Source organism: Rana temporaria, chromosome 9 (assembly GCF_905171775.1).
Source record: "Rana temporaria chromosome 9, aRanTem1.1, whole genome shotgun sequence".
NCBI classification, from domain to species: Eukaryota; Metazoa; Chordata; class Amphibia; order Anura; family Ranidae; genus Rana; species Rana temporaria.
This window is the reverse complement of record NC_053497.1, coordinates 98,102,911-98,127,156: the sequence shown is the minus strand read 5'-3', so window position 1 is coordinate 98,127,156 and position 24,246 is coordinate 98,102,911. Positions and strand designations below refer to the sequence as shown.

Here is a 24,246-nt window from a genome sequence, read left to right as displayed (position 1 = left end):
TTAGCATGGCGAAGATTGTTATATTCACACTTTGGCCTCATACACACTACGGTAGATGTTTTGCAAACTCTCCTAGAAGCCTTTCCTCCTGGCCAGCATATTTTTGGCAGATAAAAAGGCCTGACCCTTGTAAATGTGTCTAATGCTTTTACAAGTGTTTAGGCACTTTTACAGGCGTCAATCGTTGACCAGATTAATAGTTTATTCTGGTCAACAGAAAACACTCTGGGAACCCTACTCTTCACCCTATCTTGGCTGTGATTTTTTTGTGTCTAACCACTTCAGCCCATGGAAGATTTTACCCCCTTAGTGACCAGAGCACTGCATAGCTTTTTTTCCCTAAAAATAGAGATTTCTTTTGGTGGTATTTGATCACCTTTTGCGGTTTTTATTTTATGCGCTATAAACAAAAAAATTACCGTACATTTTTGAAAAACTATTTTTTGCTATAATTTCCCCCCAAAAATATATATAAAAAATAATAATTTCTTCCTCGGTTTAGGCCGATTATATATTCTTCTACATATTTTTTGGTATAAAAAAAAAAAAAAAAAACTCTAAGCTTATATTGATTGGTTTACGCAAAAGTTATAGCATCTACAAAATAGGGGATAGATTTGTGGCATTTTTATTATTATTATTATTATTATTATTATTATTATTAATAATTTATTACTAATGGCATTGATCTGCGATTTTTATCGGGATTTGCAGCGGACAGATCGGACACATTTGACACTATTTTGGGACCATTGACATTTATACAGCGATCAGAGCTAAAAATAGCGACCGATTACTGTATAAATGTCACTGGCAGGGAAGGGGTTAACACTAGGTTGCGATCAAGGGGTTGACTGTGTTCCATCAATGTGTTCTAACTTTAGGGGGATAGGCTCACTAGAACATAGCAGTGATCACTGTTCCCGATGACAGAAGAGCTCTGTCGTGTCAATAGGCAGAACAGGGAAATGCCTTGTTTACATAGGCATATCCCTGTTCTGCCTCGCCTCACCGTGATCGCGTGCCACCGGCGGACATCGTGCCCGCTAGCCGGCTTCAGCGGAGGGACATATGGGTTTCCCCTGCCGTGCCATTGTGCCGACATACATCGGCGTGCAGTGGTCGACAACTGGTTAACCACTTTCTTGCTGTCATATGATGTCCTTGATTTTGAGCGGGTATAGCTGAATGATGCCAGGCAGCATTCAGATATTGTCTTATTCACCCAGCAATTCCCTGCACCATAAGAACGATCATAGCGGCTGGTCAGCCGCTTGGTCGTTCTTACGGGTGGTGAAAGGGGACGTCCACCCTCCGGTGCTTCTACCAACTCACTACTGCGATCGGTAAGTCGGAGACGGGATCCGCAGGCCCTGGATGTTTACCATTTTTTTTCCCCCTGGCGGATCAGATGGGCACTGGAGTCTCTATTATCGTTGGAGGCCTTGACATTCAAACAACGGCGCTGCCTTGGATTGGTAAGGTGTGATCGTTTTTTGTTTTGTTTTTCCTGCTGCTGTCTTAGACTAGAGGTGAGATGTGGGGTGTTATTGACCCCATATCTCACTGTAAAGAGGACCGATAATGCCATATTCCTATTACAAGGGCAAGTGGTTAAAAGAGATCTTCCCACTGCTGAGGTTGATCCCTTGGTGATAAAAGCTACAGACATTTGCTCAATGCATTCAAAGTCTTTTTCATTATAAAAAGAAAAAATGGGATGCTTTGCTTCCCGGCTTTTTATCTCTTGCATGAGTTTCTTGTCGGTACACATGCAGGACACTGGTAAAATCGATGGTCTGCATCCAAGAAGTGTTGGCTCCATTTGTCTTTGTAGAGATGTGTCTTAAGGTCTACCATTGATACAACCATCAAGGGCCCTACTGTTGATGAGAGCACCCATTTTTCGCAGCTGAAGTAGACTAAGGAACAGACTGCAAAGTTTTTAGCTAAACATGCTTGAAAATATGTACTTGGCTACACTTATAAAAACACACACACAGTGCTCTATTGTATGAAATTAAAGGTCATTGACAAAGTGTATAGTAATACATTCGTGCATGTGAAGTAATGTCCAAATCTGACAAATTAGTCCACCACCACATTTTTTTGCTTTAACAGTTCTACTTTGCTGATGAGGCTGCACTGATGAGGATGCACTAATATGCAACACTGATGGGCAGCACAGATGAGCAGGCACTGAAAGGCAGCACTGACTGGCATCACTGCTGGGCATTGTTTTGGCTGAACTGATGATCAGAACACTGATTTTCTGTGCAAATATTCCTGTGAGGAAATGACACTGATCAGCTCTCCTCTCCGTATGCTCTGAGATCGGTGATGCAGGGACAGAGCGCATCGCTACTTGCCGCGCTCCGTTCCTCCGTGGTGAGAATTGTTTGACGTCATGTGATGTCATCTCAGAACGGGAGTGCCGCCTCCCGCCCATCAATTGACAATACGGTGGACGGGAGGTGGTCAATAGCTGGATCTTAAAATCCTTAAAGGCCAGGCATTCATAGTCCCCTTTAAAGGCTGGGACAGGCTCTATCAGAAAATGGTAATTTACTCCACTAAATCGTTCACCACAGATAATTCAGATATGGCTCAAAAATAAAAATTCCATAGTGCTCTTTTTATATAAAAGTACCCATAAAACGTTTTTATTAAAATACACTCACTATTGTAAAGGCAAAGTCTTGCTTGGCATTGATTTTGCCCAAGAGCAAGAACGACTCTCACCTTTTTTTTGGACACTCCCCAAGATACGGTAAGTGGACCGGCAACTACTGCGGCTTCATTCCCTCCCCTGTGTGCAAGCAAACTGACAGGTCTCAGCGTTGCGCCCTACGTGTCGTGTTAAAGCAGCCTTCAGGCCCAAAAAAAAAAATGTAAAGTCAGCAGCTACTAATACTGCAGCTGCTGACTTTTAATATTGGAAAAAAAACAAGATGCGCTATATAAAAAGAAACAAACTTTTTCTAAATAATCATGACATAGATCAATGTCCATATATGATCTAAAAACAAAAAGAAAGTCCAGATCCCCAGTGAAGTGAAGGAAACAGAAAAATTAGTCCATAGGTGCTTGATCTAAAACTGTAGTGACGATCCAATGAATAATAAAACCTCCACCATGAATCAAGATGTCTGCTTACCAGATGACCAGCGGTCTCTTAGTTAAAAGAAGACCAAAGAAGGCGTGTAGATAAACTCTATGGCAGTTGGATTGTAGAGAAACTGTATAGCAAGTACACCTCCGTCTCAAGCCAATCGATGGAAAATTGGGGTCCCGATAATCATGGAAGACACATAAGGGCCACAATAGTGTAGTAACGTAGGTAACATTTATTAAAAAGAAGAAAAAAACGCACTTACATATAAACGATAAAATTTAGGCATGTCAAAATTTGGAGCTCCGGCCGGAAGCCAACCAAAAAAGACCCGTCCAGGTAGGTAGGGAAAAGGTGCAGTCAACATTTTAATTTTAATATTGGGACACTTGCTTGTCCAGGGTAATTATCAATCATTTTTAATTTCATACACTGAAGCTCTGCAAGTTTATATTTTTATAGGAATTTTTGATAGCAGTGCCCCTTCTTTCTTGTACTTGAAAAAGATGGTGGGTAGTATGATGGAGTGTACTGAACTTGACCTGTGTAGATCGAAGATTGTTTGGGCATGTAGCACACAAATACACATCCGGTTATTGTAGATTGAAATCTAGATAAAATGGTTTTACACCCCCAGTGAAAGGTTCTCACAGCATGGTTCTGTAAAATAAATATGAGCGTTTAACAAAGTCCTTTTTATGTGTTTATTTTGCAGGAAAAGATGTCTTTGAGGCCTTCTACAAAAAAGACTTGGCCAAAAGGCTGTTGGTTGGGAAAAGTGCTTCTGTGGATGCTGAAAAATCAATGCTTTCTAAACTTAAACATGGTAAGAATGATTGATTGTGTTTGTCAGCCTTTTTTTTTGGTAGCCATGCGCCAAATGTCTCCTTGTCTATAAAGGAAGTTGGCTTTCTAGAAATGGTCCCTTCAGTATTTAGGTTTGTACATGGGCATGGGGCAAAGACACATCTCTGACAACTTTTAAAGTGGTTGTAACCCTAAAATAAAAAATCATGCACTTGTCCCTTTTTAAGGCACAAGATATAACACCATGCGTTTGCCATGTTTATTGTCCCTTTCTATGTTGTACAATACCTGGTTGATTCTGCCTGTTCCTGTCTTACTTGTTTAAACTGCCCACGTTTATCATGGCTGCTGATCCATGATTACATTGTCAGTTTACGTGCCTCTATCATCCAGTTTTCTCCCTGTCAGTTCTTTTGTGTGCAAGCCAATACCCTTCCCACTGATCCCTCCCCCTATTAATTTGATCTTCTTTTTCAGGTAGCTGTTCAGTACAGTGCGTTTTTCCTAAAATGTATAATGATAAATGCCTTCTTTGCAGAGCCCTGCTGTGCAGACACGTGACCTCCCTCTGCCAGCTTGCATTCATCATGGGGGAATCTCAGCCCCTCCCACTGTTGCTCTCTTAGATCAAGAAGGAAAGCAGAGGGAGGTCACATGACACCACAGCAAGGCTCTGCAAAAACGGTAATTATCATATTTTTAAGAACACACTCACACTAATTTCTAATTTCATAAAAGGCATATCATTCTTTGAAACACATTAAAAAGTGATAGAAGCAACACATTGTGAACAGGATGCTTTATTAAAATCTGGTGAACTTGAAGTAGACTCAAACCTCACTACTCCTCTGCTCAGTCCCAATGAGCTTTATTCCTATACGTAGAATGTGGACATTTTTAATACATTTAGATGGTAAGACATTGGCCTAGACTGTAATCGTGGGTATAACAAATGAGTGATTGTTTTTTTATCCTGCCAACACACGCTCACCCGCACTACTCTGAAAACAGTCCATTTTGTTCTTCAGATTTTTTTCTTATGAATGTAATGGGGGAAGGTAAATTGCAACTAACGGCTCCTGTACAACTGTTGAACAAATATCAAATTCAATTACTATGTGATGCACAGTCCTTATGAAGTAAAAAAAATAAAAACTTGATTGCCAATTCCTACATTTCTCGATTTAATCCACCTACCTTTCTCCAATGCTTTATTGTACTGCTATTAGTTTCACTTTAAATCTGCTCTTCTGTGGCACCAGGACTGTTTTTCTTAACACTTCCAGATAGAATAACAGTTTTGATATACAGTTGCTTTCAGTTATCTGCCTGTGATTTAGTAGAAATGTGTGGTAAAGTATACCTTATAAAGACGTCTAAGGTTGAAAGATTTGAAACCCTGACAGGTTGCAATTTAGTGTTTGCATGGTAAATTTGTGTAATTTATGGAGAGGAGAAGTTGAGCTGCATGATATTTGGCTATTGTTCATCTGAGTAAATGCAATTATGGAAAAAATATTATTGTAGCAATTTATTTTTTGTGTAGAATGTGGAGCGGCCTTTACCAGCAAGCTTGAGGGGATGTTCAAAGACATGGAACTGTCGAAGGATATTATGGTTCACTTTAAGCAGGTATGTCGCCAATGAAAATGTCAAAGTTAATTGATTTAGTGTAAAATGTATGCTTACAACTTTTCTCTTCTTGCAGTACATGCAGAATCAGAACGTCCCTGGTAACATTGAATTAACTGTGAATATCCTTACAATGGGTTACTGGCCAACATATGTGCCTATGGAAGTTCACCTACCTGCTGAGGTAATGTATTGGATGCATTTGTTGCATTTAAACTTTAGTTTTAGCTGGCTGTTTCCCAGCATAGTTGTATCCTATTTACTTTAAGTTCAATTTATCTGTTTTGCTTGTTGCCAATGGTTCTCTCCCTTCTTGCAATCGGTAAGGTCTAAAATATGTTCTTTTATCAGAATTATGTCAGGGGAAAGGGCAGTGTAATTATATTTTGCACTGCAGAAGTGCAAACCCTATGTATTGCTGTGAAAAAATGTGTCTCATCCACACTCAAATGCATGTGTGATATGCGGTGCAGAGCTGTGCAGAATTATGTCTGCAGTTTTGCACACGGCTCCACATATAAAATTGGGCAAACTGACAGCACCGCTCCACACTTTGTGTTCATGTCCTGACTGACAGGGCAACAGTTAATGGGGGCAGCAGGACGAATTGGATGGTGGACAGGAGAGGTTGATTGGGGGCAATTACAGGAACTGATATCTTGTCAGTCTCCCTGCAGCAGCTGAAGGCCAACAGGTAGGAGGGGAGGAGAAGCTGGCCTTCGGCTGCAGCAGTGAGAATCGCACAGGAGATTTGTGTGCTCTCCACTGGCTTCCCCCAAGTCTTCTTCACAATAAAAGGGGTGCATTCACTCCCATGCGTGATGTAACATCTTTTAGTCTGCCTCTCTATGGGCCACAGATTGCCCAGATCATTGAGTTTAGTCAGTTGTTTTAAGAGGGTACAAATAACAGTTGAAAACTCTGCACCCAAACCAATTTCTTTTTTCCAATCAACCACAGACTGCCCAAGGACCATTAGGTTTGCAAAAGGCTATGACAATGAACCTTCTCTTGTCCCAGAGATTCCTTGTGCCAGTTCCGATACAAGACTCATTCAAAAGTCTCTTACTTAAGCCTTTTCATGCCACCAAAGCCTGATTGGATATTTGGCCCTATTTTGGACTTAAAATTCCTCAACAGATTCCTTCAAATTCCAAAATTTCGTATGGAATCTGCAATGTCTTTGCCTCTCAATAGAATACCTGACATCAGTGGATATCCAAGATGACTATCTGGATATTTCCATTTACCCACCTCATCGGCACTTTCTGCACTTAACAGTGTCAGAAAATGACTTGGTTTGTCCCACTGCCCTTCGGCCTATCCTCTGCTCCCAGAGTGCTCACAAAGTTCTTGTTTGGGGCATTCAAGTCATGGGCTATCTAGGTGACCATCTGAAGGGCTCCTCTACCAGTCAGTGGTCAGAAAATGTCCACAGGACAATTACACTGCTCCAGTTTTTAAAAATCTGCTCTCCAACTTTCTCTTTGCCTAGAAAATGTATTTGGGGCTGGACACATCCCAAGTTGAATGTCTATCTTGCATTCAAGAAGTCTCTAGCAAAACATTTTGTCAGCATGGAAAAAACAGGCCCTTTCCCTTACTTAACCATGCTACAATTCAGCTAAGCAAGAACTCCCTCATCTTGGTGGATCACCACCTCAGCCCTCCCCTGCCACTGAAAAGTCCTTACAACAGGTGCAAGTCTGTTGGGCTGGGGAGAAGTGTTCCAATTCAATGTTCAAGCAACATGGCCAAGAGGGGAAACCATGCTTCCCATCAGCATCCTGGGTTTCAGAACAGTTAGGTTGTCCCTGCGTCACTGGACCTCCCTTCTGAAGGAACACTCAATGCAGTTTTGGACTTGTCTTTTTTTCAACCTTGCATACTATGTATGGTGCAAGCAAATAATAATTTAACCACTTAAGGACCGCCTAACGCCGATATACGTCGGCAGAATGGCACCGGTGTCATGAATAAAAAACATATGGAAAAAATAACAAAATCAGGAAGAGAGCAATATCTGGACAGGGAAGGTGTGTTTACACTTACCTCTCCCCGTTCTTCAGCTCCTGTGACCCGATCGCGGGACACCGGCGATCGGGTCCGTGCGACCCACGGCTGGGCACTTGAAGGGCAACGTGCCTGTGCCCAGCCTTGGGTCACGCGGTGCGCTCGCGACCCGGTTCGAAGCTCCGTGACCGTGCCTGCGGACCTGATCGCCGCCGGTGTCCCGTGATCGGGTCACAGGAGCTTAAGAACGGGGAGAGGTGTGTGTAAACACACCTTCGCCATTCTTCTCTGTGGCAGTGTCACTGATCGTCTGTTCCCTGTTTTAGGGAACGACGATCAGTGACATCACACGCCCCCTACAGTAAGAATCACTTCCTTAGGGCACACTTAACCCCTTAGCGCCCCCTAGTGGTTAACCCCTTCACTGCCATTGCCATTTTCACAGTAATCGGTGCATTTTTATAGAATTTTTCGCTGTGAAAATTACAATGGTCCCAAAAATGTGTTAAAAGTGTCCGATGTGTCCGCCATAATGTCAGTCACAAAAAAAATCACTGATCGCCGTCATTACTAGTAAAAAAAAATTATTAATAAAAATCCATAAAACTATCCCCTATTTTGTAAAGGCTATAACTTTTGTGCAAACCAATCAATAAACGCTTTTTGTGTTTTTTTTTTTACCAAAAACAAGAAGAATTTTTTAATATACCTTATTTATCGGCATATACCGCGCACTTTTTTGCCCTAAAAATCAGGGCAAAATCGTGGGTGCGCGATATACACCGATACCCGCTTCCCGCGCTATGTTTGAACCACTGCGCCGACATATACCGAGCGCAGTACACTCGGGTTTAGTCGGGCAGGCTCTGCTCCTCTCGCGGTCACGTCCTTTACGCGAGAGGAGCTGAGCCTCCCCGACTATACCCGAGTGTACTGCGCTCGGTATATGTCGGCGCAGTGGTTCAAACACAGCGCGGGATCGAGCGGGGAGGACACCAAGATGGCTGCAGAAGGACACCGGACGAGGCCGCCGATGGACGACGGGCAGGACGCGATGGACGACGGGCAAGACACAGACGAGGGGCATTCAAACTGTAGGTATTTTTTTTTCCAGGAATCTTCCTTCAAGTTTGGGGGTGCGCGCTATACGCCGGGGCGCATTAGAGCAAGATAAATACAGTATTTGTTCGGGGATATTTATTATAGCAAATGTAAAAAATATTGCATTTTTGTTTATAGTGCAAAAAATAAAAACCGCAGAGGTGATCAAATACCACCAAAAGAAAGCTCTATTTGTGGGGAAAAAAAGGACGCCAATTTTGTTTTGGAGCCATGTCGCACGCAGGAAGGGGGTATATGTGGTTCATATATGAGCTTAAATGTTTGTGAATATGTTTCCAAATCGGCTTCTTTGTTGAAGCCCTTAGTTTTCAGTTATCCAGCAGTAACACATGATAGCCAGTGGTGCTGGGAAGTTAAAGTGGAGGTCCACCCTAAAAGAAAAAGAAAAAAAAAAAATACACCAGAATCCTGCAAAAAAATTAAATTGTTTTACTTACCAGAAATAACGGTTACTATGCGGATCTTCCTAATCTGCCTCTTCCCATACCGAGGCAGGTCTTATTCCTCGTCCTCCTCGCGTTGTCTTCTGGGGAATGGGGCGCGCTGCCTTCTGGGAACTGTGTGTATCCCAGAAAGCAGCCGCCCATTCACAAAGCGCCGCAAGACTCGCACATGCGCAGTAGGAAACGGGCAGTGAAGCCGCAAGGCTCCACTGCCTGTTTTCTTTAGTGAGGATGGCAGCGCCTGGAGCTGCCAGGAGCGAGGGATCATCCTCGGGGGGGGGGGGGCCGACATCGCGGGCACCTAGGACAAGTAAGTGTCCTTATTAAAAGTCAGCAGCTACAGTGTTTGTAGCTGCTGACTTAAAAAAAAAAAAAAGGGAGAAAATAAGAGAAGTTCAGGGTTTACATATACTATAATAGTCATTCTCTTTTTTTTTTTTTTTTCTTTCCTCCCCTTTCGTTAGATGGTGAAGCTCCAGGAGATTTTCAAGACCTTTTACCTTGGAAAGCACAGCGGCAGAAAACTACAGTGGCAGTCAACTCTGGGCCAGTGTGTCTTAAAAGCAGAGTTTATTGAGGTAAGTTGAGACAGTTACTGAATGCTGTATCCATATTTTCTTTTATTATTTGTGTGAATCCCTCTTACTTTTCAGCTAAGCTATTTCCTCAAAATATCTTCTGCTACTGCTGCTGACTATTTGGCAATTATAGCATGGAGATTGGTATTATAGAACCTGCTTCAATCATGCGTGAAGGTGGTGTTCCGTTTTTTTTTTTTTGCAGAAGAACTTTCTGTAAAATTGACTAAGAATCAGGGTTTCCAACTAAACTGTCAAAACAGAAAATTTATTGACACAAACTTATGAGGAAAATTTGGTTTAACGTATATCCTCACAGGGTGATACTGTGGATATACTGGTAATAATGTGCCAACGTCCTGAAAATGAGTAGATTTTTAATTGGGAGCTAGTGAATTTGGACTTTTAAAGGCACACAGTAGGTATAGTAAAACACTAAAGGTATTTTATTTGTAGAAATATCATACAAAAAAATGTATGTGTGTGTGTGTGCTTTTGCATTCTAATATATATTACCACACTGGATCAGCTGTGTCTCCCATGTTCTACTCTCTGCTTACCAGCACAGTTCATCCTGTCATCATTACTCTAATGTTCTTTACATGATACTACTGACCTGACTGGCTATATGTTACAACACATTGCCATTGTCTAGGCAAAAGGCTGACTGTTGTTTCTTTCAACACGGCCAACTCTATTCTTATGTCTATGCTCCTGAGGAAGCGTTTCAACAACGCGTAACATGTAGAGCCAGCCCTCCTTTCCTTTGGACCCACCGCCTGGTTATATATTCTACAATTATATCTCTGATTGATTGTTTTTATTATACTCATTTGAGTTTCTATAAGAAAACTGTATCTTATCGCTTATATTGTGATAACCTGCATGGACCAGTTATATTGATTACATTTCTTTGATATTATATATATATATATATATATATATATATATATACCTTTTTTTATATTTCTACAAATATAAAATATCTTTAGTGTTTTACTATACCTACTGTGTGTCTTTAAAATTGACACATAAATTTATTTTTATTGACAATCTGAATAAAATAAACTAAGATAATTAATGTTTAACTACTTGCCAACATGCTCACAGCAATTATACTGCGAGCAGGCTGGTATGTCGCTGAGCACATGCGTGCTGGCATGCCCCCTGGGACATAGCTTATTGTCTTGGAACCCCCATATAGACAACGAAACACAGTGATTGGTATTGCCTTTGTAAGCGGTCGGGTATCATTTGATCGATATGATTGATCATGGCGATCACATGTTTACGATGTCTTCCATTCATGACTTTTGCTTACTATTGTGATTCTGTGATTGCCCCTCGGCTATCATGTGGTACCTGGGCCAATCACAGCACCCTGTACCATGTGATTATCTGTAGCCAATCACAATAAGTAATCAAGCTGTCATGAATGAAAGCCATTTATAATGGCTAAAACTATTGCTTATAGCCATGCTAATCACCGTTATAAGCAATAATCGTGTAAAAATACTCCCCCCCCCCCCCCCCCCCCCCCTCTGCATTCTGGCCTTGTACAAATAGGTTGTGAACAGAATCCATCTCTTAGCACCCTTAGCAGGATCTCGGCTATGGGGAAAGACTACGAACATTGAACTTATTCTCTATTGAGAGGGGTTATGATAGCGATGTACTAATACTGTACTGGTGACCCTAGCATAGGGAAAAAATGCAGTGAAAGGGAATTTAAAGACACACAGCCATTCACTGAAGTTGGAAGAGAATCGGTTTAACCTTAAACTGCGTAGAGGGTTCTTTTCTGTCAGAGCGGTAAGGATTTGGAATTCTCTTCCGCAAGCAGTGGTATCGGCAGGGCGTGTGGCTAGTATAAAAAAAAAACTGTTAGATGGACACTTTAACGATCACAACATACAGTGATCTGCACTGTAATGTTTACATAAACACAAGCGTACTCGCAAACCGCAGGTTGAACTGGAATGACTGGTCTTTTTTTTTTTGTTTGTTTTAAACCTTACCAACTATGTAACCCAAGGTGCAGGTATCTGCCTTATGAATCCCTTTTCTAAGGGCTTTGGCTTTGCACTCGCTTGTGAAAACCTTCATTCAAGGTGTAACTTCCTTGCAACATCCTGTGCTTTCCTTGGACCTTATTTGATTCTCTTCTCTGCAGAAACCCATTGAGATTCTTGGCAGCAAAGTAGCATTTCTCTATCATTTTATTGAACACCGCTTTACTTCTCATTGGTGGGTTTGATGCTGACACCTTCAGGAGCAGGATGCTAGGTGCAACTTTAATTAAAAGCACGCCTAAGAGGCAGCCATTTGGTAGCTGCCAAACCCCTCATCTGCAAGATAGAGTTCAGTTATTGCCTAGCATTTTAGGAGTTCGCACATGGAGCTTTCTAGCTCCTAGTTTAGTTTTTTTTCTTTCTAGTTTTTTTTTTTTTCTTTTGGAGTTTTGTTTCTGTTGGTTCTTGTTCAAGACAAATGATTTTTGTTCCAGTCCATGAAGGTGGTTGGTAGTTTTTTTTTTTTTTTTTTTTTTCAAGCAACTATGGTGCAGGGTATCAGATCTGGGTAGTTCCCCCAGCATTACCAACGAGCACCATCCTTGCTATAGGGGGATCAGGTGCTGTGACTGTGCTCCGTGCGTGCATGCGCACGCAAACTTTATTTTTCACCATCTCTGGTTCCCAGGCGAGCTTAGGGGGTTGTCCTGCTCTACTCACCGCTGCTCTTATTCCTAGTTGCTTCCGGAATGGACTGAATCACAACTCCATGGTTGTTTTAAAGCAAGTATACAGACTCGCCTTGCATTGACATGTCAGTTCAGGGGCTTCATATTTTAGACAGCTCCCTGGATTCTGGACCATCGGTTGTCACCTGCCTGTCTTAGCCCTTGTCTTAAAGTGGATGTAAACCAGATTCATAAAATTTGAGCTGGGGCACATATATCTGTAGTGTTTTCTTATCTCTCTCAAAAAGCACTTGAGTCCTGTGGCTTTCTCCTCATTAACTCTGTTACCAGCCAGATAACTTCTGACAAGTTTTCCAACACAGGAGATTAAAACAGCCTTAAATGTGTGTTGTGGGAGGTTGCTATAAATAGATGAGCAGAAAGCTTGCCTTCTCACAGCAGAGCTCTGCACATTACTTCCTTCGCCCTTGGGGGGAAGGGGGGGGCACTGCCTTTCCTCCAATAAGCCACTCCCAGTGTAAACAGGAAGAGAAAATCTAACACTATGTGCACTTTCTAAAGGATAGATAAAGCTGAAGATGGCAGATACACAGGGATGAAACAAATCTCTCTACATGAGTTTTACATGTGTATCATCTGAGGCTGTTCACTTTACTGGGTATATGTGAAGGTTTACATCCACTTTAAGCCATTGCTCTGTCCTTGCGCTGGTCCACCTGTTTGTTTGATGTTTACTGCTCCCGAGTCCCTTATGCAACTTGGGATCTGGCAAATGCATTGTTGTTGTGGTGTTTCACTCACACATGGTGATGCACATTATTCCTTTTGTGGAAGACTGAAAATGCTTCTAACTGACAAGCAGATGATTTCTTGATGAAGACGCACCTTAGGACTGTTGGTCTTTGCATTTTTTTTTGTGTTTTCATAATCTTGGCACTTTGATTTGATGGGCTATTTTTATTGTACCCGTTAGCTTATATTTTTTTACTTGAAGCTTCCTTTTGCACATGTACATTTTTTTCACAAAAGTAAGTACACCCCTCACATTTTTGTACATATTTTATTATACCTTTTTATGTGACAACACTGAAGAAATTACACTTTGCTACAATGTAAATTTGTGAGTGTACAGCTTGTATAACAGTGTAAATTTGCTATCCTCTCAAAATAACAACACACAACCATTAATTTCTAAATTGCTGGCAACAAAAGTGAGTACACCCCTAAGTGAAAATTTCCAAATTGGGCCCAAAGGTGTCAATATTTTGTGTGGCCACCATTATTTTCCAGCACTGCCTTAACCCTCTTGGGCATGGAGTTCACCATAGCTTCACAGGTTACCACTGGAGTCCTCTTCCACTCCTTCATAATGATATAACAGGGCTGGTGGATTTTAGAGACCTTGCGCTCCTCCACTTTCCATTTTGAAAATGCCCCACAGATACTCAATAGGGTTTAGGTCTGGAGACATGCTTGGCCAGTTCATCACCTTTTATCCTTGGCTTCTTTGGCAAGGCAGTGGTCGTCATGGAGGTGTGTTTTGGGGTCGTTATGTTGGAATACTGCCCTGAGGCCCAATCTCCGAAGGGAGGGGGATCGTGCTCTGCTTCAGTATGTCACAGTACATGTTGGCATTCATCAATAAACTGTAGCTCCACAGTGCTGAAAACACTCATGCAGCCCCAGACCATGACACTCCCACCACCATGCTTGACTGTAGGCAAGACATGTCTTTGTACTCCTCACCTGGTTTCCGCCACACATCCGTGACACCATCTGAACCAAATAAGTTTATCTTGGTCTCAGACCACATGACATGGTTCCAGTAATCTATGTCCTTAGTCTGCTTGTCTTTAGCAAACTGCAGGCTTTTTTGTGCATTATTTTTAGAAGAGGCTTCCTTCTTGGATGACAGCCATGCAGACCAATTTGATGCAGTGTGCGGCGCATGGTTTGAGCACCGACAGGCTTACCCCACACCCCTTTATCCTCCGCAGCAATGCTGGCAGCATGCATAAGTCTACTTCCCAAAGACATCGTCTTGCACTCAACTTCTTTGGTCGACCATGGCGAGGAAGCCTGTTCTGAGTGGAACCTGTCCTGTTAAACTGCTTTATGGTCTTGGCCACCATGCTGCAGCTCAGTTTCCGGGTCTTGGCAATCTTCTTTATAGCCTAGGCCATTTTTATTTAGAGCAACAATAATTTTTTTCAGATTCTCAGAGTTCTTTGCCATGAGGTGCCATGTTGAACTTCCAGTGACCAGTATGAGAGAATGAGAGCAATAACAAACACCAAATTTAACACACCTGCTCCCCATTTACACCTGAAACCTTGTAAAACTAATAAGTCACATGACATCGGGGAGGAAAAATGGCTTATTGGGCCCAATTTGAACATTTTCATTTGTGGTGCACTCACTTTTGTTGCCAGCGGTTCAGACATTGGCTGTACACTCACTACTTTACATTGTAGTAAAGTGTAATTTCTTCAGTGTTGTCACATGAAAAGATGTGATAAACTATTTATAAAAATGTAATGGTGTACTCGATTTTGTGAGATACTGTATGTTTGCATTTCAAAGTTTAAAAAACTTTTATATTATCAGAATGCAGATTACTATATATATCTCATGTTAGCCATCAGGTGGAGCTCTAGTCTCCTTTTCACATGTTTAGTTTTCAGCTTTTGCTGAAAGAAGCCAACTGCTAACAGAATTGGAAGGAATCGGAGCAATGACTGATCCCTTATTAGACAGCAAAACCAGCTTGCTCTATAGAGTGGTCTTTATGTAGCCCACAATGTTTGTCATTTAGGTAATGTTTATTTGCAGATCGATTTATGCAAAGTTTCTTTTCATCATATTTTAAGGTTTACTCCTTATAGAAGTTGACATTATTGCATGCAAGATATCTGGTTTGTCCAAGTGTGCTTTTCCATGCTAACAGAAAAAATTAAGTTTATCAATTTTGTTTTGCATTAAAGATTTTGCTGTTTTTTATTTTTTTATAGGGTAAAAAAGAACTGCAGGTCTCGCTCTTCCAAACCCTTGTATTGCTTATGTTCAATGAGGGAGAAGAATTCAGCTTTGAAGAAATTAAACAAGCAACTGGCATTGGTAACGTATGCTGATGTTGATATTTCTTGCAGTTTTCATGTTATACTATGTATAAATAAATACTAATTTATTGCACATTATTTTCTTAGAGGATAGTGAATTAAGAAGAACGCTCCAGTCATTGGCTTGTGGAAGAGCCAGAGTCCTTATTAAGAATCCAAAGAGTAAAGATGTAGATGATGGTGACAAGTTTACTTTCAATGATGACTTCAGGCATCAGCTCTTCAGAATAAGGATCAATCAGATTCAGATGAAGGAAACGGTATTTTGTATATTACATTATAAAATGTATAGTCCTTGGCTTAGGGAAGAAGCAATGTCTTACTATGTATCTGAAAATTCAGTACTTCTAATGATTGCTGGTTTACACCTTCTCAAAACCACCTCTGCTAGCTGTTAAGACTCTAATTTTGAGTTCTGCCACTCCCCTACTGTACTTTGCAGTGCAGGTGCTCTTTGGCTGAGTTTTATAGCAGATGTTGAGTATTCCTGAGGTCTATAGGGTCGTGTGGGCTCTTTTTTGCTGCACTAAGACTGTGCAAAACTGTAAATATTTGAGTGGCACTTCTCAAGACTGGACTCCTGTAAAACTGATCTCCAGTCGACTAAAACATTGTTCAAACAGGTGTGCCTAAAAACGGAACTTCACCCAGGGTTTTCAGGTTCCAGAAGGCTGCTGCCCATTCAGTTAAAAGCGAGCCGCAAGCTGTCACAGCCAGCTTCCCACACAAGGTGTTCTGGGCAACCGTGTGCAGGCAGTTCCATTTATGTCAATTGGCAAGCAGCAGCTGCAAGGACACAGCTATTGCTCCTAGCTTGACATACATGCAAATGCCTGTACCTGAGCTCTGGGACATGCACCTACATGGATGTCAGATTTGGAGCAGTGACTGTGTCCATGCAGGCAAACATGGCCCCCACACAGGCACATGCTTAAAGTGGTTCTAGAGGCAGGAGTTTTTTTTTACCTTATTACCATTCTATTGAGGCAGTGAAAGTGGAAAAAAAATGAAAAATGGCCAAGACTAAAAGGGGGGTGAAACAATCTGGTCTTAAAGTGGTTATAGAAGAAGTTCAGGTTTTCTGTTTCTTTAAATACTTTATTTAGGACAGCTTGGTGGAGAGGGATATCTGAAATAAATACAAGGCGGTTCCTGAATGGCTGAGGCATTGTGCAAGCGACTTGGTTTCCGGCAGTAGAGGGGAAATCGCTCATGCCCCTGCAGGAAGACAAAAGTACTTACTGTATGTAGCAAATATTTAGTGTTCAACAGCAACCCCGGCAGCCATACTGTTCTGGCATTGGAAGAATTATTTTTACCAAGCTGGCCAAAAGGAAGTATTTAAACTAAGCATAGGGGCATGTGTTGGCACAAATGTTTTATTTTGACTTGACATACATTTTTAAAAATAAAATGACTAAAAACCACTAATTTAGTGTGTGGGTGCTTAAGACCATTTTAGATGTGGTGATCATCTTTGTTCAAAAGTCTGTGTGGTTCACAGAGTATACCTTCATTTTATATTAATTGATGTTAACATGACACACCAATACAGATGGTTGCCTTTGCACACTCATTGATATTTTTTGCACTTTCAAGGTGGAAGAACAAGCCAGCACTACAGAGCGAGTATTTCAAGACCGGCAATACCAAATTGATGCAGCCATTGTTAGAATCATGAAGATGAGGAAAACACTTGGCCACAATCTCTTGGTGTCAGAGGTGTACAACCAGCTTAAATTTCCAGTAAAGGTTGGTATTTGTAATATAAGGAACCCTACTGTAGCTGCAGACCTTGTAGAATTAGAATTTGGTCCTTTCTGTTCCTTTGCTTCTGCCTAGAGTGTGTGCAGCACCAAGTTAATTCAGTTTTGAAAAGGTACATCGGGGGAAGGGATAGGGATCCTATTTGATATTGTTTGTAACTTCACTGGGGAGATTTACCCTTCTTATAACATTAGAAAAATAAATAACAGGGCTCAGTTGGGAAGGCAGGCACAATCTGCTATAAAAAAAAAAAAAAAAAAAACGGAGGCCCGATGTTTTGTGGGGTGTGTGTTTTTTTTTTTTATCTTTTTGACAAAATCTCTGTTCCCACTTGGAGAGCATTTCCTAGATGCTTTTCTAAAACTGGTTATGTTATAGGGAGTATACCTATCATTATTTTTCATAGATAATTGCAGTTCAAAGGAAATTCTGAAAAAAAAGTGAGCTTTGGTTGAAACGCTTATGTAAGGGGACACATTTATAGGTGCATTGTCAACCCAAGCCAGTGCCATTGTCCCTTTCATGGTAGCTCAAAACAGTCACCTTTTTAACCACTTAAGGTAAGGACTGCCTAACGCCGATATACTTTGGCAGAATGGCACGGCTGGGCACGTACAGGTACGTTGCCCTTTAAGTGTCCAGCCGTGGGTCGCCCGTTCTTCCTAGTGTGGCTGTCATTGATCATCTGTTCCCAGTTATAGGGAACGACAATGTCACACGTCCAGCCACGCCCCCCTACAGTAAGAATCACTCCCTTAAAGCACACTTAATGCCTTAGCGCCCCCAGTGGTTAACCCCATTCACTGCCATTGTCATTTTTATAGTAATCAGTGCATTTTTATAGCACTTTTCGCTGTGAAAATGACAATGGTCCCAAAAATGTGTCCGCCATAATGTCGCAGTCATAAAACAAATCGCTGATCACCGCCATTACTAGTAAAAAAAATATTAATAAAAATGCCATAAAACTGCCCTATTTTCTAAATGCTATTACTTTTGCGCAAATCAATAAATGCTTATTGCGTTTTTTTTTCCTACCAAAAATATGAAGAATACGTATTTTTGGGGAATATTTATTATAGCAAACAGTAAAAAATATTGAATTTTTTTTCAAAATTGTCGCTCTATTTTTGTTTATAGCGCAAAAATTAAAAACCGCAGAGGTGATCAAATGCCACCAAAAAAATGATGAAAGTAGGGGTGTTGGCGTTGCCTAGGTGTACATCTAAGCAGTATAAATACCTACAACATTGAGCTATAAGCTGAATAAGTAAGAGTATAATATGTCTAGTGCAACCCGAATTGTCTATGAGTCACTAGAAAGACCCAGCAATGGGGTGAAGTGAAACAAATAAAATAAAATGACACAATTAATGTGATCCTGTGAGTGCTAATATAAATACCAGAATATAATGATATAATATATTATAGTTAGAGAGTAACTACCCTCTACCATAAGTGACATAATCAGTTAATAACAGCAAGCTGCAGCTCTATTGTATTACACTCTTCAATATTAAATTCCAGTTGAAGTCCGATTGTAGTGTAACCAAGTTGGTATAAAAAAAGCTGCTGGGAAAATGACAATCAGTCCATATCCACCAAAAACCATACAAAGCAAAAACGTCTATGAACATCAATAATATTGCAGTATAGATGGAGTCCAGAAGGGTTACTTCATGTGGAGGGAGTGATCCTGTATATATTAATACAAGGTGGTCCCGGTGCTCCCCTCAGGGTTCCCCACTCACCAGATGGTACTCCCCGCTTGGGGTAACAGGTGTATAACACGGGTTCCTTAGGTCACTGCTCCTCTCCTCTGCTCACACGGTCTGCTGCTTCCCAATTGGTGCTCCACGTATCAGCTGTTCAGCGGGCAATGCACACAGCCCGGTTCCCTCCGTGCCTCAGAAAAAAAGGGGACTCCAATAGTGCAATAAAGTTTTTGGATAAAATTTATTAAAATAATCTAATATAGCCCGTGGTACAAAAAATACCAGTCTCATAAGGAGTGGCTGTAATAATTAAAAACAGATACAAACAGAAACAATTATCAAAAAGTTTGCCAGAGTGTGATCACTATATGGCTGTATAGGTACAAAGCGTGTATGCAGCGGTGTGTAGCGTGCGCTCCAACTACAACCACCCAACGCTGACCCGGACGTGACATATGCGCTTAGACGCCTGACGTACGTTTCGATAGGGAATCGTCTTCTGAGACGATGAACATGGTCAGCCTTTTTTTTTTGTGTGTACGCTAGCGCTCCTGAGTTCACAAGTGGGAGAGGGGAGGGTACATCATCAGGGCAGAAGGAATGGACAGTCTACACATGGCCCTGTGTACATTTTGTGATTTTTTTTTTTTTTTTTTTTTAAGTGTGTGCAGCACACCTAGTGTCCTAAACTAGTAAATCCACCATCCCACAGACTTTCTCAATGCAGGTTCTGGTAGTGAGGAATGCTGTCCGGATGCAGCTTTTTTTTTTTTTTTTCCCTGTTGGTTTTGCCACTGCTCTTAAAGACCTCATGTACAATACAGGAACAGTGCTCACTGCTTGTCCTAAATCATGTCTGAGCTGGGAGAGAAGACTGAAATGGCTGGCTGCTGCAGGACTTTGGATTAAAGTGGTTTTAAAACTCGGGCATATAATATGAAAAAGCGCCTCTCCAAAGCACTGGGTGATTTTTCTGCTGCCTGGTTCCTCTGTTAACAGTAGAAGTCACTTATGTAGCTTTTTCAAAAATCAAGAGTTAAAAAGGTGACACAGGGATCTTCAGCACACAGCCTGTGACTGATATCCGCAACTGTGCTTGTTCTCTGTGAAGAGGGGGTGTCCCTTCCACAGCTGTCCTCGGGTTCTGTGTAGACTTCCAATCCCCACCCTCTGCTACTAGCGCTGACAGAGAAAAAAAACGTATCTTTTGTATTTTTAGAACCATCTACAGAAGAAACGCGTACAACTTATATAGGAGAATTTGTGTATCACCTAAGGCTAGTCGCTTCACTGGGTATATGTAAGGGGTTTCAAGCACTTTAAGGTATGATTCTGTATTAGACCCCATGACGAGAAGTTTTTTGGCCAGCCCAGGGTCCAGTTTTAGGGTAGCTGAACAACTTTAAACTACATTGTATTCTCCAATGTGTATACATGCATCCTCACAAATGCCGAGTGTTACTTTTTGTAATCTAATCTTGTCATATAACTTTTTTTTTTTTTTTTTTTTACAGCCTGCAGATCTCAAGAAAAGAATAGAGTCATTAATAGACAGGGACTACATGGAAAGGGACAAGGAGAACCCAAACCAGTACAATTACGTTGCCTAAAAAAGCCTTTGTCTCAATAGGCATCTAGTGGATAATTAAAAAAATTAGCCTGTTGATCCTAAGAAATTAACTTTATACAACATCGATCACTGAATGAAGTATAGGTGAAGAAGAAAATGAGAAGGTTCTTCCAACAATTTGAAAAGCCCATTTAAAGAGTACAATTTACATTTATCAAGAATGCTGTTGAACTCTTTGTTTTGCATGTTCTTTACAATGATGTGCGCAGCAAGCTGGCAGAGTATAATTTTGTGAGCTCTGGTCCGTCCAACAGACGGGAAGATCGTCACGTGACCCCTGTTCCAGCCTCTGATACGACTATAAAAGATGTGGAATCGGCATAGTATCCTTTGTACTTAAAAGCTGCATGCAACCTAGTCAGCTAAACACATGGAAAAAAAGGCTCCATGATGCCCAATCTCTGAAGCCATCCAATTAAACCTAACCTGGACATTTGGTGCTTATGTCTCTACCAAAAAGAGACTTTGTACAAAACACATTGAAAGATCTATTGTGAGCTTTGATCACTAGCTCCTGTTGTAAAATTGGGGTATGTTACCTATAGAAATACAACTAATATTTAAAGTGTGGACTAAACTGGGGCATAACGTGGGGGATTTCCACCATGATGTTTTATGGCCATTTCATCTAAACACTATAAGCAACACTTGCTTGTACAGTATACATTTTGTTATGTTTTTGTTATGATTGGCACATTTTTTAGCAGTTTCCTTGTTCTGAATTTCTAACAAACTTATTTAATTTTGTCACATGACCTCCTGCACATGCTTGTTGCCATTGATGGAGCTTTTGTGAGCCTTCAGCAGCTGTTGTGTGTTTTTTTTTTTTTTTTTTTTAAATGATGTTTGAGTGAATTGCAACCAAGGCAAAATCACTTGGGACTTTCTGTGCATTTTGTGCCTTTATTAAAGACTAGTAGAATCTATGCTCCAGACATATGGCTGTACCTTCTCCGGAACTGAAGGTTTAATTGGGTAAAAGTTAGTTTAATTTTATAAATAGAATACTTCCCTTAAAGTGGTAGTTCCACTATAATTCAGGCTTTACTACTCAGACCCATCATATTTATGTTCAAGCCCTTTGTACTTTAAACCTAGTATAGTTTGCTCCTTAATTTGTGGCAGGAGTAAATGCAGCCTTGTACAGGATTACCAGTGTTGCCTTTTGTTTTATGTTGTCAATTAAACTATTCTGTCTTAAAGGTTGACAGACTGATCATTTTGGACATGTTTTGGTAATCTTTGGAAATTCAGCTTGTTTTGCTGTATGTATGCCTTACTTATTGGCTAGAAACACTGGCTGACAGAGCATATTGGGTAACATAGTACAGCATCATCTGTGTTTGTTTAATGCCTGTGATCCTTTTTCATCGTCTAACCTCCTGATGATTTCACCAAAGTATGAGAATTTCTCTAGTCATGTGAAACTTTCTTATGGCCACTTAGAGATGAAATAATTGTATGTAATACTTTGAGCACACCAAATCTCTATTCAGGAGTTAATTTTATATGTTCACGTTTGTCCTTTTATTTTAACTCTTTGGTTGTGAGTTATCTACTACAAAGGTGCTCACATCATTTCCGTATCCAGAAGCATACATTCTGTTGCCAGCTAGTCCATAAATTAGTTATGTAAAGTATTTCAACTGCTAATATTTTAAGTTCTGGTACTACCTTTTTTTTTTTTTTTTTTTTTTTTTTATTATTCATGAAAAGAAGAAACCTAGTTAATTGGTCCCTGTGTGAATTATCAGAATGTTTTGTGTAGAGTTTAAACCTGATTTATAATGTGCATAATAATATGCATTTTCCAAGTGTTGAACAGAACTTGACGTGAAATCATCTTGGGAGCAGGTTAAGCACCCGGGTCTATTTGGCTTTAACTGTGAACATCATCTTCATCATTATCGACGCTTGGTCACCTCTTCCCTATCCCTCCAGGCTCCATTATTTGTAGACTACTTTTGTACAGTCCAAGTAATTGAATTGGGGCTGTGGGGTGGGGGGGGACCTTCTTTCTTTGTTTTTGTTACTTTTATGGGGTGTTTTTAACTCCTGCTTTCTGAAAGCAGCAATACAAATAAATTATTGTATATTTGAAACATTGCTTTTGCTGTCCATATCCATACCTAAAGCTTACATAATGACCTAGTTGGATACAAACTGTTAGGTTCCTTTCACACGGGGCAAACGGTTTTGATCAGCAGGTGATCTGTACACTGATCAGAGCAGGATGGGCAGATGACAGGTCTGTGTCCGCTCAGTTTCTGCGGAGTAGACACAAACAGGATCTGCTCTATGGGCCGCTGGGTGTAAGCGTTTACACCTGACTACCTCTCGATGGCCTGACCCCCTTTTCTTTTTCTTTTTTTTTTTAGCAGACTGGATCAGAGGTAGGCAACAAGTCAGTTTTTACACCCACCAGTCCATAGGGGTGAATAAACCATTTGATCAGGTCCGCCTAAGAGCAGACCAGATCAGAACAACTGTGTGAAAGGGGCCTTTGCAGGACTCATCCTTTGGTTTACTTTAGAACTTGTGTACAGCATGCAGTTTATGAAACTTATGACTAGTCATTTATTTTTTAAATCACCTAACAGTGTTTTTTTTCTTTTTTTTTAATAATGAACGTTATATTTTAGGTCATATTTTTTTTATAGTATTACCCTTAAGTGCCAAAATGCAGAAAATTAAAATCCTAATAAAATTTACAGTCCAAAAAAAAATTATTATTTTTTTTTAAAGTTGTGGCCAAAAGTCCATTTCCCCTTTTTTGTTTGGTTTTGTTTTTACTTCTTGGATTTTGGGTAATCCATTTTGTGTCCTGCAACATAAAAAGTGACATATGGTTGGTTAGTTGAGTGTTTTTTGCATACTTTTGTTGTCTTTACCGAAGCACAGGCAAGTTTTGAACAATTATACATATTTAAAAAAGCCGTCATTGATTCGGGTGAAGAGATAAAGGAACCAGTTACCTGCCAGGTGAATTTCGTTATCTGGGTTCTTGGTTGGAAGATGCATTCACAGTTATCACTACTGTGATAGGCCACGATTGGCTAATCCGTTAAACTTTTTATGTCACCTGTTTTCCTGGGTTACTAAATGTCTCCTTTTTTTTTCTTTTTTCTTTTTTTCCTACTGAATAGTGCAACCTTTTAAAGCTGTGGTACTTACCTGGTGGTCTTGCTAGTTTTTTTTTCTGCCTCCTTTGAGCTTTTTGGTTGTGTGACAATAACAGGCTACCTTTTTGCAGCTCTTGCATCATTTATCTTGTGTCCACTACACCTAAGAAATTAAGCAGCCGCACCAACGCACAGCGTCCTAGTTTGCTTCCCCATTTTCTGCTTAAGGCCACCCCCCCCGAACCACCCTATAGTGTTTCACAGCCATGCAGCAGAACAGGGGGTTCTTTATGCACGTGCGGCAATGTCACATGAAGTCCTGTGCTGCTTACTTTTGTGCCAACAGCCCTGCCTTGCACGCACGCACACACAGAGGAAAGCACCTGATCACAAAAAAAAGGCATTTAAGTCCCTTTAAGATTTTCCCGTGTAGAGACTACTAAACCAGAAGCATTCAACCTTTTAAAATGTTGTAACCCTAGAAT

The 24,246-nt window shown here is 40.7% G+C and overlaps 1 protein-coding gene across 1 annotated transcript in view; it reads left to right on the top strand.

Moving 5' to 3' along the window:
- The window catches only part of CUL4B (cullin 4B), an 83,329-nt gene extending 60,991 nt beyond the window's left edge, over positions 1-22,338 (top strand). Inside the window, exons 14-21 of the mRNA XM_040323947.1 lie at positions 3,828-3,938; positions 5,466-5,551; positions 5,628-5,735; positions 9,594-9,707; positions 15,420-15,525; positions 15,615-15,787; positions 17,127-17,279; positions 20,524-22,338. Of these exons, the coding sequence (XP_040179881.1) occupies positions 3,828-3,938; positions 5,466-5,551; positions 5,628-5,735; positions 9,594-9,707; positions 15,420-15,525; positions 15,615-15,787; positions 17,127-17,279; positions 20,524-20,619 (947 nt within the window). The 3' untranslated portion in view covers positions 20,620-22,338. The remainder of the gene's footprint in view (positions 1-3,827; positions 3,939-5,465; positions 5,552-5,627; positions 5,736-9,593; positions 9,708-15,419; positions 15,526-15,614; positions 15,788-17,126; positions 17,280-20,523) is intronic.
- The last annotated feature ends 1,908 nt before the right edge of the window (positions 22,339-24,246 follow it).